The 16,826-nt window shown below is 49.8% G+C and overlaps 4 protein-coding genes across 4 annotated transcripts; 1 reads left to right on the top strand and 3 right to left on the bottom strand.

Moving 5' to 3' along the window:
* Positions 1-1,011: 1,011 nt before the first annotated feature.
* FSST1_000998 (uncharacterized protein) lies at positions 1,012-5,073 on the bottom strand (the record flags this gene model as incomplete). Its single annotated transcript, XM_083236681.1, has 1 exon — positions 1,012-5,073. One exon carries the CDS (start codon positions 5,071-5,073, stop codon positions 1,012-1,014), a length of 4,062 nt encoding a protein of 1,353 aa, XP_083091180.1.
* A 1,196-nt stretch (positions 5,074-6,269) lies between these two features.
* FSST1_000999 (mRNA transport regulator MTR10) lies at positions 6,270-9,497 on the bottom strand (the record flags this gene model as incomplete). Its single annotated transcript, XM_083236692.1, has 6 exons — positions 6,270-7,309; positions 7,361-8,644; positions 8,695-8,785; positions 8,886-9,167; positions 9,219-9,308; positions 9,369-9,497. 6 exons carry the CDS (start codon positions 9,495-9,497, stop codon positions 6,270-6,272), a joined length of 2,916 nt encoding a protein of 971 aa, XP_083091181.1.
* Positions 9,498-10,173: 676 nt separating this feature from the next.
* FSST1_001000 (5-formyltetrahydrofolate cyclo-ligase) lies at positions 10,174-11,023 on the bottom strand (the record flags this gene model as incomplete). The annotated part of the gene is made up of 2 exons (XM_083236703.1): positions 10,174-10,841; positions 10,930-11,023. The coding sequence occupies 2 exons, from the start codon at positions 11,021-11,023 to the stop codon at positions 10,174-10,176; spliced, it is 762 nt and encodes a 253-aa protein (XP_083091182.1).
* Positions 11,024-13,321: 2,298 nt separating this feature from the next.
* On the top strand, positions 13,322-16,525 carry FSST1_001001 (OPT oligopeptide transporter protein-domain-containing protein; the record flags this gene model as incomplete). Its single annotated transcript, XM_083236714.1, has 2 exons — positions 13,322-15,570; positions 15,622-16,525. 2 exons carry the CDS (start codon positions 13,322-13,324, stop codon positions 16,523-16,525), a joined length of 3,153 nt encoding a protein of 1,050 aa, XP_083091183.1.
* Positions 16,526-16,826: the final 301 nt, after the last annotated feature.

Genomic DNA, 16,826 nt, shown 5'->3' on the forward strand with positions numbered 1-16,826 from the left:
GAAAAGCGCCCGCCTCGAGACGAAGGTGGATGTGATTGGCAGAATATACCCGCTTTGCCTGGGTCTTGTCGATTACGTGCAATACGATGTGAGGATGCAATTTAACCAGGAGGCTTTCGGAAGAGCACGGAGATGAATTTTTGACCGCATCGGATGAGGAGTCAGGTTTTGGGCTTGCGTTCATGTTTAAAATGGACGCAGCCCATGGAAATACCCAGCGATATGGGATAAGGGACCCGGCGTGCCTATGACATGTCATGTCTTTGTGAGGCCGATGGCTCATGCTTAATGACCCATGTCCATATGACGTGGAACATGGATCGGCGTTTCTCTGGAGCGGCCTGCTGTTTTGAACGTTGTGGATAAACAAAAAAACGGACCGTCTACTCACTGGAAGAGAGAAAAAGACACCGGGAAGGGAGTTTGTGTAAGTATAGGCAAAGCAGTGCAGTGCTATACTGCTCATCCCTTCCCAACGACCTCGCGAGAGACACAACCCACCCGATCTTTTCCTCGTTTGGTTCGTGTTGCCGGGGAGGATGAATATTTCAAGATTAAAGCACGGTTTCTACAGGTTCTTCTATATCCATTATTTCATATATGTAATTTTCTCTCTTTTTTTTTTTTTTTGCTTCTTTTCTTTTTTCTATCTTGTCAATCTCGAGGTCTCCTTCTCTCCAGCAGCAATGGTTCAGTCAGACAATACACAATTTTCTTACGGTTCAAATATTGATTTCTTCCCTTGGGCAGAACATTCCGATGAGTCGTGATTTCAGCCACATGGCTTTTCACATGAAAGCGAGACGGAATGCTTAATGCCAGTGTTTACCCAGTGAGTTCTTGATCGCGCACAATAGGTTGGACAAGTGCCGGACTCACTCAGAAAGGTCGATCTCTAGTTGTGTCTCGATCTGGTAACATCTGGAAAATTGATTGATTTGAAAACTAGACTGTCTCAAATACGCCAAACTCCGGAATCTACGCTCTTACTGCCTCCATCATCATCGATCATTACATCCCACCCATTTCGATATCTTCTATTTGACGAACCCCTGCATGCACCGCTTCTTGACGCGGACCAAGAATCTCACGCCCAATGTTTGAATTCCATAATTTCTTGTCGATGAGGCTTGGCTGGTTTGTCCCGTCGTTCTTCTCGTTTGCTACCCAATCGTTGCAGTTCACACATGCCCATGCTGTGGGTGCGCCGTTCAGAAAGCCCCCAGAATCTGCCGATAGATTGACACTGTCGAGGGGCTTTCGGGCAAGACAACCTGGGCATACCGCCTTCTTAAAGCACGAAAGCCGCCATTCCTGCATCAAAGCTGAGAATTTGAGAGCCTCTTCAGCATAGTGCAATCTATGGAATCTGCAAAGGGATGTTCCAAACATCCTGTTCGCACATGAGCAGCCTGTTAATGCCTCCGTGTTACGGAATTCCACGGCCTGCGATGGGTCATTATCGGGCGTGTTGTTAGCTACTATACCATATATTCGGCGGGCGCCAATGGCTCTGTATTCGACTGCGTTCTGGACACTACTGCTCATATGGCCAGCACAATCGTTGCATAAGTAAGCACGCATGCTGAGAAGTTCATTCTCTGTGACGGGGCTATGGCCATGACGAAACATGTCTTTGACGTTACCCTGGACGCAATTATCACATATCGGAAAGTAGCCAGGCATTGTGTTGCGGTGTGCAAGACTTTGGCAATCGGCTTGATCTTGCCCATTGACGTTCCGAGAGCCACAGCGACCGATTCCACCGTTTCCTGGCTCGGCGCAACGTTGTTGTGATCTCCCGCCTTTTTCCTGGTAAGGGATATCGTCCAAGACATTCGCTTGAGGCGCGGGTTGCTTCCACTGACCATTGACAACAGAAAAGAGGCGTGGTTCAGATGATCTTTCATCGGGCTGGTTACTTGACCTGTGCCACTTCTCCATATCGAAGCCCTCAAGAGGGTTAAAAGCTTTCCATCGCGAGCTTTTCTCCCTTGTTTTGAGGCGCGGCTTCTGATTATCATCCAAAACGAAACCCAGGAAGGGGTTGAAGCTCTTATCCTTCATTTTTATGCCTTTGGGGCCTCTGTTTGCGAAAGCTTTCCGTCGGCTGTGAGCCTTGAATATTCCGGCGTAATTGTGGTTCGCCATGAAGCGGCCACGAGGTTTATCCTCATCAAGGCCGAGCATCCTTCTTAGAGTGTCCTGATTCATCGTGGTGATATCAATGTTTGGGCCCGAGTCCGCTGGGGGTTGAGCCTGTTGGGCCTGTTGAGCTTGCTGATCATCACCACCTTGTTGATATCCGAATAATCCTGAGGCGATCAAGTTATCAACAGCAGCGTATGAGTTTTCTTCCTGCTGTGGCTCACTGACCACTGGCTGCTGGATGGGATCAGGAAGAATAAAACCACCATAAGCACCACCATCATATAAATCGTCCATATAAAATCCAGATGTGACGCCAGGTGCTTGTATAAGGAAGTCTGGGGTTGGTGGCTGAGCTGGAGCTGGAGGGGTCGCGTTTTGTCTTGCAGGAAGACCCAGCAACCCACTGTGGAGTGCTTCTAGGTCAGAGAGCACTGGGTTTCCTTCAAAGGTACGTGGCATTGCTGGCGTCATAGACGCATCTATTCCAGCCTCTGTCATCTTCGTATTCTGGGCATCGCGGAGTGAATTCCAAACCGTCCGATATGCCTTTCCATCTCCCACCGGAACTTGGTAGCCTGGCCAGAAATGAAGGATGAGTGCTGCCAACTGTTCGACCGTCAGTTCCCTGGACTGCACGTCTTTGAACACGCCTGGCATGCCCTCAGCTGTGCTCAAGGGGGCGGTGATGCTTGGGGGAAGCACGTTGCTTGGTGGTCGATGGCCTCGATGCAAGTCGGCGACAGCTCGATAATGAGCCGCGCCATCTTTAAGAGTATTGATGCCGTATACGGGAGCAATAGGGCCAATCCAATGCTCGACACTTCGTCCATCTTTGATATCGTTGACGCCTCCTGGGCCGTAGCCCAAGGCCAGATAATACAGCGGACCAGGGGGCGGAGCCTGTTGGCCTGTCCCATGCTCAGCGATCTTAAACCGGGAGATGCATCCATGTGCATTATCCTTCTTTAAACCATCGCATGCGGAACCGGTGCTTGTGCAAGAATCGCACGGCCTCATTCGATCACAATTGCGTCCGTTGTCTTTGCACGATTTGCAGACTACGTACGGAGTATACTGGCCGAAACCAACTCTGCTCAGGTCGTAGATTGGATATCTTGTCCATGCATCATTTTGGACGTCATATGTGGTACAGTCGACACCGAATTGTGTGCAGCGCTCACATGCGTAACCCGACTGATGCCACATAACTAGGCACTCGACTGATGCTCCAGCCCACTGGCAACCTGTACACTTTTTACGCCATATGGTACCGGTGGTGGCTTCCACGTACTCGTACCATTTGATTTTTCGTTTTTTCAACTTCTTGTTCTCGTCCACCTCGAACTTGTCGCGTATACGCCAAGTTGTTGGGGGAGGCTCATGCGAAGGTGGTGCGATAATGTTGTTTTTGTCGTCCATACACGGCGCACCGTCTTGGGAGCATCTTGTGCAGCCCTGTTTCTGCGTATCCCCCCACAGTTGCCTGTTGGTGAGCCAGTCACAGCACTCGTCTCCTTTCATCGTCTTGAATTGTAGATGGCGTGCAAGGCATCGGTCGCACGCGTGCCGATACCATGCTGAAAGAGTCATCTTTTTGGGCCGTTGCATGGGAATAAGACTGTCATCAACACAGCAACGCTGGTCGCGCCGACAGTGAGAACAAACGTAGCCGAGCATGGCGTCTACGTCGCAAGTCTCTGACGCTCCGTTGTTCGAGCAACGGTCGCATGCAGGCTCTGCGAAGGTTAGGGGATCAGCGTCGCCGTATTGCTTGTGTTTAAAATCGATCAGAGCGGTCTTGACGCCTGGGACGCGACACATATGGTCGTTTTTGGTAGCAACATCTCCGGGCTGTCGGTTTCGAGAGCGATAATTTGCGCAGTTGCCGCACTCCCTGTTGAAAACATCCGGGCCCATACTTGGGATTTGCTCCCAGTCGCATACTGGGTTCGCGGCGAACATCGTCTTGCCGATGGGATGATTGGCGCAGAAGTCACATATGCCCCCTTTTGCGATCTCGTGGTCACCTCGAGTGCTTACGGAAGTCTGCTTGTCTTTGACCATGCCAGTGCTCTCGTCCTTGCCTTTTTTTTTATCCCTACGGTTTGTTGTCTTCAGAACTAGCGGAGGGGCAGTGCCTTCATTGTTGGGCATGGTAAGCCGTGAGGGCCTGATGTAATAATTCTTGGAGGCTTTGTCGGGGCCCTTCGCAGGCCTCGTAGATGTGGAAGTATTGGTTCCGCTGCTGCTCGCTTTGCTCTTGGCACTAGTTTTTGCACGGCTTCTGGTTCTCTTGGAAACTGGCGCGTTGTCGTTCGAGGCCGGGCTGTCAACTTGGTTGCCGTCATCTTCAGCAGCGGCAGACTTTGCAGTTTTACGCCGTGTACGACGGGGCTTATCAGCAGTGGGTGATGGTGCTCGACCTCTCTTCTTGCCCTTGGTAGTACCTGGATCAGGAACCGCCGGACTCATGGAAGGGGCTTGGTTCAAAACATCGGCGGAGTTAAGGTAGGGCGAGGGAGAGGGACCCGAAGGAGCGGGAGAAGGATTCGAGAATACAGGAGGAGGGAAGCTTGTGTTAAAAATTGGGAACTCAGGATCAAGGGGTGGATATCCATCGGGATATGCAGGAGTAGGAACTGGAAAACCCAAAGCACGAGCAGGCTGGTTCTGAGGAGGAACAATGGGGGATTTGAAGATGGGTTCATCAGTGATGGGGTTGATGGCTGGGGCCAAGGTCGGATCGTGGGTCGGAACGATGGGTGGCTGAGATGATGGGGGGATCTTGCGGGAAGCTAATGGCGAATTGGACTGGTTGAGATCAAACAAACTAGGATCTATCAGACCAGGGTCTAGCCAAGGCTGATCTATCTCATCGGTCGGATCGGGAGGCGTGGGAAGAAAGTAGTTATTGTCTGCCATGATTCGAGATGCACTGACGGGTGGCAGTTAATGGTTGCTCGATTGGATAGTAGACTTCCAGTACGAGGAACGATAGACTAATACAAAATGAGGGAGTAGTCGATGTACAATGTAAACAAGTCAGCGTGGTGAAACTGATAACCAGTCTATCAAAGACTATGAAAATCAAAAGAACAGTGTTGAACCAGAATAGACTATGTTGGAAAGGAAGGTCTCCGTGTCCAAGGCAATATAATGATTTGAACCATAACGAGCTGACCTTCTGATTCTTATCAGTCGAGTCCCCATGTCTCGAGTCTCAATCCCTTTGTTTCGTGAGCACTCTCCTCAGTGTAAACCGCCTTTGTTGTATTATGGGCGGCCCCCCCTGGACTAACCCCAAGCTCTTTGGCTCCCAATTTAGACACTCACTGTTCTTTCAGAGAAAGTCCCGTGTTCCCCTTTGATGTTGGGCCTGTTTTACACAAAGAACTGGAAGAGCGAGCGGGAACAATCATTGGGTGCTCATGAATTTCATGGTGTCATTCGTGAATGTAACTAATTCAGGAACTCGTCTTTTGTCAGTGCGGACTTGCCGAGACTCACCATTGTGATATTTTAACTGTTTTGAGATGTTCAAACCATTCTCAAAAAGAGGACGCCATATCATGTTCTTTGTTGATATTTGTATTCACCTGAATGACTAGAGCTCGTTTTTGAATCTCATGCATCCTCGTTATGATATAGTAGCGAAGTGGTGTTTGTTGGTGTGACTTGGGTTGGATACTTGGAAGATGGACACGTACATGTTGTGAAAGCATCAACTGAGAAGTCGAGACGGAGTTGCTAGGGGTATCGTAAAAAGGGTTACTTTTATATCTACACATAATCTTCACATCGCACTTCAGCGTTCTAGGCAATAACCTCCTTCTTCTCTCCAGGCGCCCTTTTCGTCGATGCTTGCTTCTTTTGCAAACCGGCGTTCGCTATGCATCCCAAACCGTCCCATAATTCCCATCAAAGAAACGCTCAATTAGTATCCTCGATCATCTCCATTGTACATTCATGTCTAATGACTCGCAATTTCCCAACAATCCTCCCTGCCCTTCTAGTTCAGCCAGATATCATCTAGGTAGGCGAGAGAGAACTTGCGCGCATCTAGATACCTGTCCTCAAAATCAAATTTGCCTTGTCCTATCATCAATGTATGCCCTTGCTCATCCAGAGAACTGGAAGCGAGTGGCCTCAAGCTGGCCAAGACCATCGCGAGGAGCCACATTTCGTCGCCTGTATGTGTTGGTGAAATCTTGTAGAATCGCACGCACGTTCTTCATAGCGCTGGGATCTCCTGACTGAAGTCTCTCCTTGGTCTTGAGCAGGAATCGGTTGGCTTCGGTCGGGGAGACGGTTCCCTCAGGCAGTAATTCTATTGTACGGGACACCCACTCGTGAGTCTCAAGCGGGACCAGCTCAAAGCAAGCCAGGAGAACACCACTGCCGTCGGCAAAACAGTCACGAGGGAAAGTGATCATCATACCCGCCATGATCTGCTTGACCAAGTTCTCGCCGAGGGTTTGCAGCAAGCCCTTAACAATGTTCTTCATCTCAGATGCCGCGGCCTCAGGAAGACCGTCACTAGTAGCAGGGTTGTCGCCACCATAAGAGAGCAGGTCGCGGAGGAAGTGCAGTGTTGAGGAGAGAGGATCTCGCTGCTCAAGGGTTAGAGCATAGATAGACGCCTCAAAGATGGATCGCAGCAGGTGAGAGGGAATAAGCCTCTGTGGGTAATATAGAAGAGCGTCAATCAGGAGGCGGAAGAAGTCGTCGATAACGTCAGGAAGTTCCTTGGGCTGCAGTTCCGTCATGACTCGAAGGAAGGTTGTTGTCTGAGCCTCAAAGAAGGTGTAGATGTTTTCGGTGGTAGCTTGGTCAACGTGTTCACGAGCCTCGGAAAACTCACGCAGAATTGCCGAAGTCACCCACAGGAAGCAGCCTTCCCTGGAGTTGTTGAAACCACCGGCGAGTTTGTTTGCCATCTCGGGGAGCAAGGGGGCCATGGCTGTACGGTGGGAAATTACCATGTTGCGCCAACACCTGCACACACGCTCACAGATGGGTGTAAAGCTCAGGAAGTTGTCCAGTACGGTGGAAAGGATGGGGAAAACCTCTTGCCAGTACTTAACAGCAGGGTTGTCCTGACCTGGGTTGACAGGAGGCACAACATGCTGAACAAATATGGTGACGAGTTGCAGATGATCTAGACAAGGGTTAGCTGTTTGGCAGTTCTAGATGGGGGTGACATGCTTACCTGCAAGAGCCAGCTTGCCCTCCTCGTCAGTGGCAACGTTTGCCTTTGTCATCAATCGCTGAATCAAGGGGTCACAATAAACCTTGAGTAAACGGTAAACCTCCTCCGTAGGCTGGCAAGCCACAACGTTGGCCACACCCTCTGTGATCTCCTCCTTGCTCAGGTCGGGAAGCTTGTCGAGAACTTGATCATAAAACTCCTGAAGCTGCAGCACCTGGTCGCTCAAGAGATGCTTACAATCGGTGCAGAAGTACTTGATGGCCAAGGCAGCACCCCGGACGATCTCCTTGGAATCCGATTGGAACGACGTGACGATGTAGTTGAACTGAGGCTGGAGATATTCGGGGTGTGCGGCTGTCCATTCTGTGTATCGGCCAAGGACCATGATGGTTGCGAAACGAAGTTTCTCATGGCTGGGCATCTGTACAAGAAGAGGCATGAGCTGGGGCAGGACAATGTTCTCGTCCTTGTCAACCATACGTCCCAGGGCGCGCATCGCAAAGAGAGGCGCCTCCAGCTCTTGCCAGTGAGGAACTGTTGTGTCGGTCACCTGGTTGGCATACTTGGACATCCACAATTGTATGGATTGGAGAACCTTGGTCAGGCAATCTGTAACACCCATCACCTCGCAGCAATCCTTCAGTGTATCGCCCATGTGGTGTCGGAACTCTCTGAACCTCTCCTCCTGCTCTCGATCGCCATCGAACAAGTCGTTTTCGTTACCCGATTCCGGCTTGGGGTACTCGAGGTGCTTGAGGAGAACGTCAACCAGCTTCGAATAGACGTCAACCAGCTCAAGTCGACCCTGTATGTAGATATCGAGCACGATGTAGAGCTTGAGCTCATACCAAAAGTTGAAGGTATGCTCGATAACTTCCCGCTCTGTATCTCTTAGGGCGCACTCCAAGATTGCATCAACCAGAGGCCGGAAGTGTGCGGGCTGACGTGCGATTCCAACAACCCAGCTTTCCGCGGCTGTCGCAAACACCTTGGTCAAAGCCTTGAGTGTCTCAGTATCCTCCTCCTCGGCTGCCTTTACGATTTGAGGCTTGAGTGAGATAATCCGAGGGAATAGCATTTCGATGATCTCCTGGCTCTCGTCTACGTCGCTGGTCTCTCGAAGCATGGTGCAGAGACACTCGGAAGCCTCCTGGCTACAGTTATCGCTCGTCGTGCCGTTGAAAACGATGTCCATGAGGGGCGACTTGACAACATCGCCGACTGGGACCTCTCGAAGCCAAGATGTGATACATTCCATCAACTGGGGGTTTTGTGCAGCTGCAGCTACAGTGGATGTCAGTGGTTTGTGTGCAGGAATATCTAAAACTACTTACGCGAAGATTGGGAGTAGTTAATGAGCAGTTGGACAACCTGGCCCGCGTTGTCTGCCAATAGAGCTTGCGTTCGCATGGCAAGGTCTTCTTCCTAATTCCAACAATTAGACTTGAACTGGTGCTGAGGTCGACCGGATTTGACAATCTCGAAAGAAGCGTGTTTCCGATCTATAGTTGCGCGATCCACATACAGACAAGGTGATCTTTCGACCTTCGGTAACTTCTTCGGGAAGAACCCGCAGAAAGTCCAGGATACAGGCGTGGCTCTCGGGACTGTCGCTAAGTGACTGAACAACAGATGACAGGACATCGTTCCAATCCTTCATCTGAATGGCAAGGATGGCCAGGCATACGCAGAGCTGGACGCGGATAGGCTTGGGTCCTGGGGCGAAATGCTTTAGAAGCAAGAGGATCTGGGTTCGGAGAGCAGGCAGTTCGCTGGCAGGAACTTGAGTAGATAGGTCGTATGTAATCTAGAAAAAGTCAGAAATGAGAGGGCATAGAAGCTTGCATGAGCGTCAAACCTTTCCACGGAGGGTGATGGCAGCAAAGAGAGTGGCCTCTGGCTCAGCATCTGACTGTAGAATACCTATTATAGTTGCCCATGAAACCTTCTGTATACCTCAGCTATTAGCGAGCTGACGAGTAAAAGTTAGAACATTGCAGTAACCCACCGATTTCTGAAATCTCTCCAAGTATTCGTGAGCATGCTTCTTTGCGTCTTGCTCCCCGCTCCTCATCGTCATGACAGCAGCCAGCACATCGGGCGGCGCAAAGGCCTCCTGGGCTCCGTTCGTAGCCATTACGTATCAAGCGACTGGCAGAAGGTGTGGAAGTAGAGATTCGGATAACTTGAATATGTTGCGCACGATGAACCCTGGTGGTTGCGGCGCATATAAAGGGGGGGCAGCAGCTGGGCGTCGATGAGTGTTACTGGGAGTCGCAAGCGTAAAGGTTGGCGGAAAGGCGGGCTGAGAGCACCAGTTGAGAAAGAAGGAAAGAAGTGAAGTAAGGGTATGGTAAAGGGGGAAAGGAGGACCCCGAACGTCAGAGAAGAGTCGTTTTAATGATCAGACCAAAGTTCGAGGTGGGATAATTGATGTCTCCAGGCTAGAGTCAATCAGAAGTAAAATACACAAAGCCCACCTAACTTAGCAAGCCAGACGTTGTCAGTCATGGCGGGGCAACCTGATGGCCGTAGATTAACCGATGATTCCTTCACGCGTCATAAACGGCCTGATTTCTTGACAATCAATAAGTTTGAGGTGATGATCTGAATACTTTACTATTTAGTATTTTTTAGGTTTTGTCGAGATGAAAACAACATTTGAGGGTAGTTTTGCTAAGTAGGTATGATTCACAAGCATCAAAGAAATCTACAAAGACAGAAACATGCCCTACCTAGGTAACCAACTGTCACTGTCACGTGTCTATCGATGTCTTGGATTCAGGCTTCAAATGCTTAATCAGGTTTTTGTACTAAAGATCCTGCAATGGATATCGTGAAGTAGACGCTTCGTGAACGCCGTGCTTGATCTCACCATCACCGATAATGAGCCCGTTGAGCCTACGGTCGTGAGTGTCTGTTGGAATCTGGTGCTCTGATGTCGCAGGAACCATCTGTTCCTTCAAAGCCAGACCATACAAGTGCAGCGGATTTTGCTGAGCGATGCCCTTTGACTCGAGCTTGGCCATGTATCTGTTGATAAAGAAGTCATAAAAACCTTTGCCGTGACCAAGACGCCGAATCGACCCTGATTCATCAAAGTCGAATGCAACTCCTGGGACGACAATGAAGTCGAGAATGGCAGAGTCAGAAGTCTCGACGTCCGAGTCGCCTAGTATACGTTTCCTTGCATCAGCAGTGGCCGGATCCACGCTTGGAATTCCCCACTTGTCCAGCTTGAGTCTTTCGTAGTCCTGTATGTTTTCCAAATGGACCATATCCATTACGCGTGATGGGGTGTCCGGTGTTTGGAAAGGCGACTTGTGAAGGTAGGGGACAAAGACTTGCTTGCCGGCACCAAGTGCATGGCGAACAATGGCATCTGTTTGGACCTCGGCGGTAGGCATGGACAGGTAGATGCTGATGCGTCTAGCATCCTTGTAAGGCTGAAGCTCTTTCAGAGACTCAAAGATACAACGACCTGTGTGACTCAAGTTAGGGGAATTGTCCAAGAAAAGCACGGACATTATGAATGGATGAGTGGTCGTTTGATTGCTTGGTGATCATACTCTGAGTAGTGACGGACTCCTGTGATATCGTGGAGAGCTTCTGCTTCACAAGCTTCCTCAGTTGCTGCTTAGCAGCAGGAAGGGATGACGCCATAGCCACAACAAGGCTGATGAGACTTGATGAGCCAGGGTGGTGGATTGATATTGGTTCCTGTTGGTGAAAAAGAGTGTTTTTCTAGCTGATGTTTAACTTGTTCCGTGGAGAGGGTCCTACGGTACAGTACGCTAAAACCAGTGTAAAGCAGCGCCCTTGGCATCGACAGAGCGGATACGTGCCGAACCCAAATTCGGTCTCTGGCGTCATTTCAGTTCTTGACCTTTCATCATGTGCCAGGACCCAGCGCCGGCGACGTCTAAGAAGCCGCCGCAGACATCGGCGGTGAAGCCCAAGGCAACAGACTAGGCTCAATTGTTCATTATTTTATTCGACAAGGGCGGATATCAATAATGAATGTTCTGAGGTTATCAGACGGCCAACAAAGAATCAGGGTCTCGCACGGGAACCCCCACGCCATATTCAAGGTCAACTTGTTACCAGTATCAAATTGGCCTCACTTCATAGACGAAGAAGAATGGCTTTATTAGTACGTAATGTATATAAATATTGGCTACAGAGCGAGTGATGAATTCAGTTAGACTTTGAAAATCGCGAGCAATCGCCAAAAGTCCTCTGGGGTGAACCTAGGGGGCAAGGAATATCGTTTAGATAATTCAAATTGATAGTACATAATCAATATTGAATAGTTTGAATTGTCAAATATCGGATTGGTAGAGAAATCCTTCTAATTTACAGTGCGCCTCGCGCAGGGTTCATGCCACGGATAAAAACGTCCGTGTCTCTGTCAAGCCTGAGCCAGGAAACGCTAATCATTTGCAATACGACGCGTCTCATTGCTCAAAAGTTGGGATGAAATCCCCATACTCATACCTAGGTACCCAGGCATGTCTCAGGCATTGTGATGAGTTTGAACATGGGTAACTCGGGGTTTAACGCGTGTCATATTTTAATAACGTTGCCGCCTGGGTGTGAACTTTAGCATGGCTATATGCCATACCACAAGCTAAAGGTCAATCCTTTCAAGCTTTGCCTATCAACGGTAGATCTTTACTTTACTGAGATTGAATCAGGAACAGCTTCCTAAATGGCTTGATCAGTGCATGTGCAACTAAGATAAAAGGTAAGTTGTAGAGACTCCCCGAAGGCCTGGTCAAAACCAAAGGCCAACAGGAACATCTTGAAGCAATGACCACTGCTATCTAATCAGATCCATCGTTCATCAGCAGATATTGTCCCTTCCCTGTACATACAGAGGTAGCCGAAATGGAGTTGCCAGGGGATTCTTTGGCCCACTTGCTTATTGCCGGCCGTCGTTGAGCCGCGGTGCTCAGTGCGTTTCGGGGACGAGGACATGGCCCGTTGAAGCTGTATAAGATTCGCTGTGTGATTGGGAATACCTTCATCAATAGTGATGATGTCGGGCTACTACTACACGGCCACCCAAACCATGAGTCTTGGCCAAGGGCATGTCACTTTTTAGATCAAAGATCATCAGTAGATCCTCGCGTCTGCGTCAAAGTCGACTACTAATGTAACTATTTGCTGCACGTATAACTCAACTGAGAGGTTACCTGAAGGCCAAGGGCCGTGTATTTCCCATTCTGGTCATGACCCGTGGGAGGACTCGACAGCCCGTCCTCACCTAGCACCCTACCTTAGTAGGCACCCTGTGTAATATCTAGTGCTTCCATGCCTTCGGCAGCCTCCCGTAAGTAATTGCGAGTTGCAATCCAATTGGACGGCTTTCATTCCTCATGCCAACTCACCTTCTTATCTGCAAATAAATACATTACCAGTTGTAATGGCTCAAAATGTATATGCTCGTTCCTTTTCAAATCTTGACCGCAAATATACACACATAACTCTTCTCTCTAGACTAGAAAATATGTATTAGCTATGCGTCATCCCGTCACCGACTCCCTTGTCATCCGCCTGATCCTAGTCACCCACTAAACACCCTTGGGCTCTCCACGTATCCGTTCATATAGACAGGGCTGGCGTAGCCTTGCTTTTTTGGTCTCTCCCGTTTCTTGCCAATCACTCACTGCCTCTTCCTCTATAATTCTTTACTTGATTCAATTCGTTCATTCACACGCATTTCCACTAGCGGCACGGTCCCTATCTCTGTCCAAGTCTGTCTTGTCACATATGGACCTTTTGCCTTCCGGCTCCATACCTACTATACTGCACCAGACCGGATCGATGATAGCTGGAGCCCATCGATCACGCCCCGCTACTTCCTACTTTGCCTTGTCTCTTTAGTCAAGCGATAGGTGGTTGATAGTCTCGATACGCGATCCCTCGCTGTCCGTACAACACACGCCCCTCCCCGCTATGGGCAAACACACCACCAATTCTTCCTCGGCCTCCATCTCCTCCTCCAGCAAACAAAGCCTTAGCCGCAAGTCTTCAGCGTCCTCGTCCCTGCCACAGAGGGTTGGAGACAGGGTTGTTGACGACTCCCCGACACTGCGCCAGGACGTTGCCCTTCAGCCCCTAACATCCTCGTCCTCATCCTCCACCACCAGGTCCACTGTGACTGTCTCACCCTCACACCCAGTTCAAGACCAGGGCCATGTCTTGCCGTACCAGGCTACGGCCTCTGGTATATTACCTCTTCCATTATTAACCCCAGCTGTTTCTGCTCCCCCACCAGTCCTCGTTGACCATCAAAATGCAGCGCTGCAGTCTTCTGAACATACCAATACCGATGACAGTCTAGATGCTACTCTCCAACCATCAAACGCCGACTTAGACATGGCTTCCAAGAAGACACCCTTCTTGCGCTCTGCTGCTCGCTCCGACGCTGCCCCGTATGGCTCCGTATCGCTAACACCCAGTCGCAACAACTCGCCCGCCGGCAGTGATCGCTGGGATCCCGACTCGCACCAATTGCGTCATGTTACCGATACGATGCGCAGCGAGACCTCGCACCGCTCTGGACTCAGCAAAAAGTCCTCCTCGAGATTATCAGAAGAAATCGATGGCGCCGTCCTTGTTTCCGGCCTTGAGGGCCGCATGGGTCTTGGTGAACCTACACATCCGGGTGTTCTTGAAGGCAGCTTGAAGGACGATCTGTCTGAGGATGGTGCACTGCTGGATGACGATTCTTCCGCTGCTTCAGACGCCGAATACCATGAAAACTCCCCCCACGAGGCTGTCCGCGCTTCTGTTCCGCCCACCGATAACACCACCCTTTCCATAAACACGCCGCGCATGTGGTGCCTCTCCGTTTTATTCGCTATCCTCGGCTCCTCGACCAATTTGTTCTTCTCGTTAAGATACCCTAGTGTTGCTATTACTCCAGTTATTGCTTTATTACTTGTTCACCCCCTTGGACACCTATGGGATTTCGTGTTGAAGCGACCCTACGACCCTGAAGAAGAGTTTGTTGATGGCGTGCGGGTAGCATCTGTGAGTGACGAAGCGCATAGTCTGCATAAAGTTAAAAAGCGTACCCGTGTGAGGAGATGGCTGGCGCAAGGTCGTTGGAACGAAAAGGAGCATACGTGCGTCTATGTTAGCAGCAATGTTGCTTTTGGCTTCGCTTTTGCGACCGATGTTATCGTTGAACAAACCCAGTTCTACAACCAGGAAGCCCCTATCGTGTATCAGCTTCTTCTCACTATATCGACGCAAATCCTCGGTTATGGCTTCGCAGGCTTGACGCGCCGTTTCCTTGTCCGACCCAGCGGCATGATTTGGCCTGGAACTCTCATGTCGGCAGCCATGTTTTCGACACTTCACAAACAGGAGAATAAGCCTGCAGGGGGCTGGACCATCAGCAGGTGGAAATTCTTTTATATTGTGTGGACAATATCATTCCTCTTCTACTTTCTGCCTGGGCTACTCATGCCAGCACTCAGCTACTTCAACGTTATCACCTGGTTTGCCCCCAAGAACGTTGTCATCGCAAACCTCTTCGGTGTTTCCTCCGGACTCGGGCTATTCCCGTTAACTTTTGACTGGGCGCAGGTTACATATGTTGGTTCGCCGTTGCTGGTACCCTTTTGGGCTGCCATGAACGTTATCGGGGGCCTCGCTGTGGTGATGTGGATTATCGCACCTATCCTCTACTACAGTAACGTTCTCTTCTCCTCGTATATGCCAATTCTCTCGGCGGCTGTGTTCGATAACACTGGCAAGGTTTACGATGTCAGCAAGATCCTAACCCCCGAATTTCTCTTTGATCGTAAAGCGTATCAAAACTACAGCAGAGTCTTTTTGCCCATCACATATGTGTTGAGTTATGGAGTTCAGTTCGCCGGTCTATCCGCTCTTTTGACGCATACTGCTTGCTCGCACGGTCAAGATATTTGGAGGTCTTGGAAACGAGCCCTGCAAGAGGCTCGTGAGGATGGGCAAGCAAAGTACGAGCCCGTGGCCGACTCCCCTGGATCGCTGCCTCGCCAGTCAACCGATGAAAGTGGTAGGCGAATGTCATCTACATCGCATGTTGATGGAATCATTAGCCGTGAGGATATTCACAGCAAGCTCATGAAGAGATACAAGGATGCTCCCCTAAGCTGGTACCTCATCACATTTCTCACCATGACCGTTATCGGAATCTTTGTGGTTGAATAGTAGGCGCTCTTACTTGATTTTTCACTAGGTCTGGTTGCTAATCAAGTTAGTTATCCTGTCCACTTGCCTTGGTATGGTCTTCTGCTCGCCCTCGCCATTGGAGCACTCTTCTTCATCCCCAATGGCATCATCATGGCCGTCACGAACCAGCACAGTAGTATTTATCTAATCTGCCAGCTTATCTGTGGTGTCGTCTTCCCAGGCCGTCCCATCGCCAACATGGTCTTTGTCACATACGGTTATATCTCGTCAGCCCAGGGTATCAAATTCGCATCCGATCTCAAGCTCGGCCACTACATGAAGATTCCCCCGCGAATTCTCTTCCTAGTCCAGATCGTCGCAACCCTTGTCTCCTCCTTGACCCAGATCGGTGTGCTCAACTGGATGTTTGCCAACATCAGAGGTATCTGCACTTCTGAGGCGATAAACGGTTTCACATGTCCCATCGCCAGAGTTCACTTTAACGGCTCCATCTTGTGGGGAGTTGTCGGGCCCAACGAATTCTTCGGTCCAAAGGCAATTTATCGATCTCTGGTCTGGTTCTTTCCGCTTGGTGCACTACTCCCGATTCCTTTGTGGCTCTACAGCCGACGTCACCGCTCGAGCATCCTGCGCAAGGTCAACCTCCCCGTCATTTTTGGCGCTATGTCATGGATCCCCCCCGCTACAGGTCTCAACTTCTCTGTCTGGGTGCTCGTCTGTTACGTCTTCAATTACTTGATCAAAAACCGACATAACGCTTGGTGGAGTAAGTATACCATGACCTTGAGCGCAGCTCTCGATTCTGGTCTTGCTTTTGGTATTGTGGTCGTTTTTTTTGGTTTTATATATCCTGGGTTTGCGCAAAATCTCAAGTGGTGGGGTACCGAGGTGTACAAGCAGGGTTGTGACTGGCAAGCTTGTTCATACAACACCGTTCCAGAGGGCGAGCATTTCGGACCTAAAACGTGGTAAAGCTCTGATGTTGGAAGACGTTACATATAGATCTAAACTTTTGTCTGGGAGTCATAATGATAGACCGCATGGATGGCTATAGGCGTTATTAGGAAGTCGTGGTTTCTAAACAGCTGAGCGCTGAATAGCATTTGTAGACACTCAAGATATGGCAGTTTCAGTTCTTTTTACATAAATAAGCAGAGTGCTTTAACGATGGAAACGAGTTCAAAATCGGGAACCCAGTTCTTCAGTCTATCGAATATTCATTTCCGTCCCCTTCGCTGCGCTTACGGCAGATTACCATAGAATACAGTGTAAT

Source organism: Fusarium sambucinum, chromosome IV (genome assembly GCF_050947815.1).
Source record: "Fusarium sambucinum isolate potato_lamoka chromosome IV, whole genome shotgun sequence".
Classification (NCBI taxonomy): Eukaryota; Fungi; Ascomycota; class Sordariomycetes; order Hypocreales; family Nectriaceae; genus Fusarium; species Fusarium sambucinum.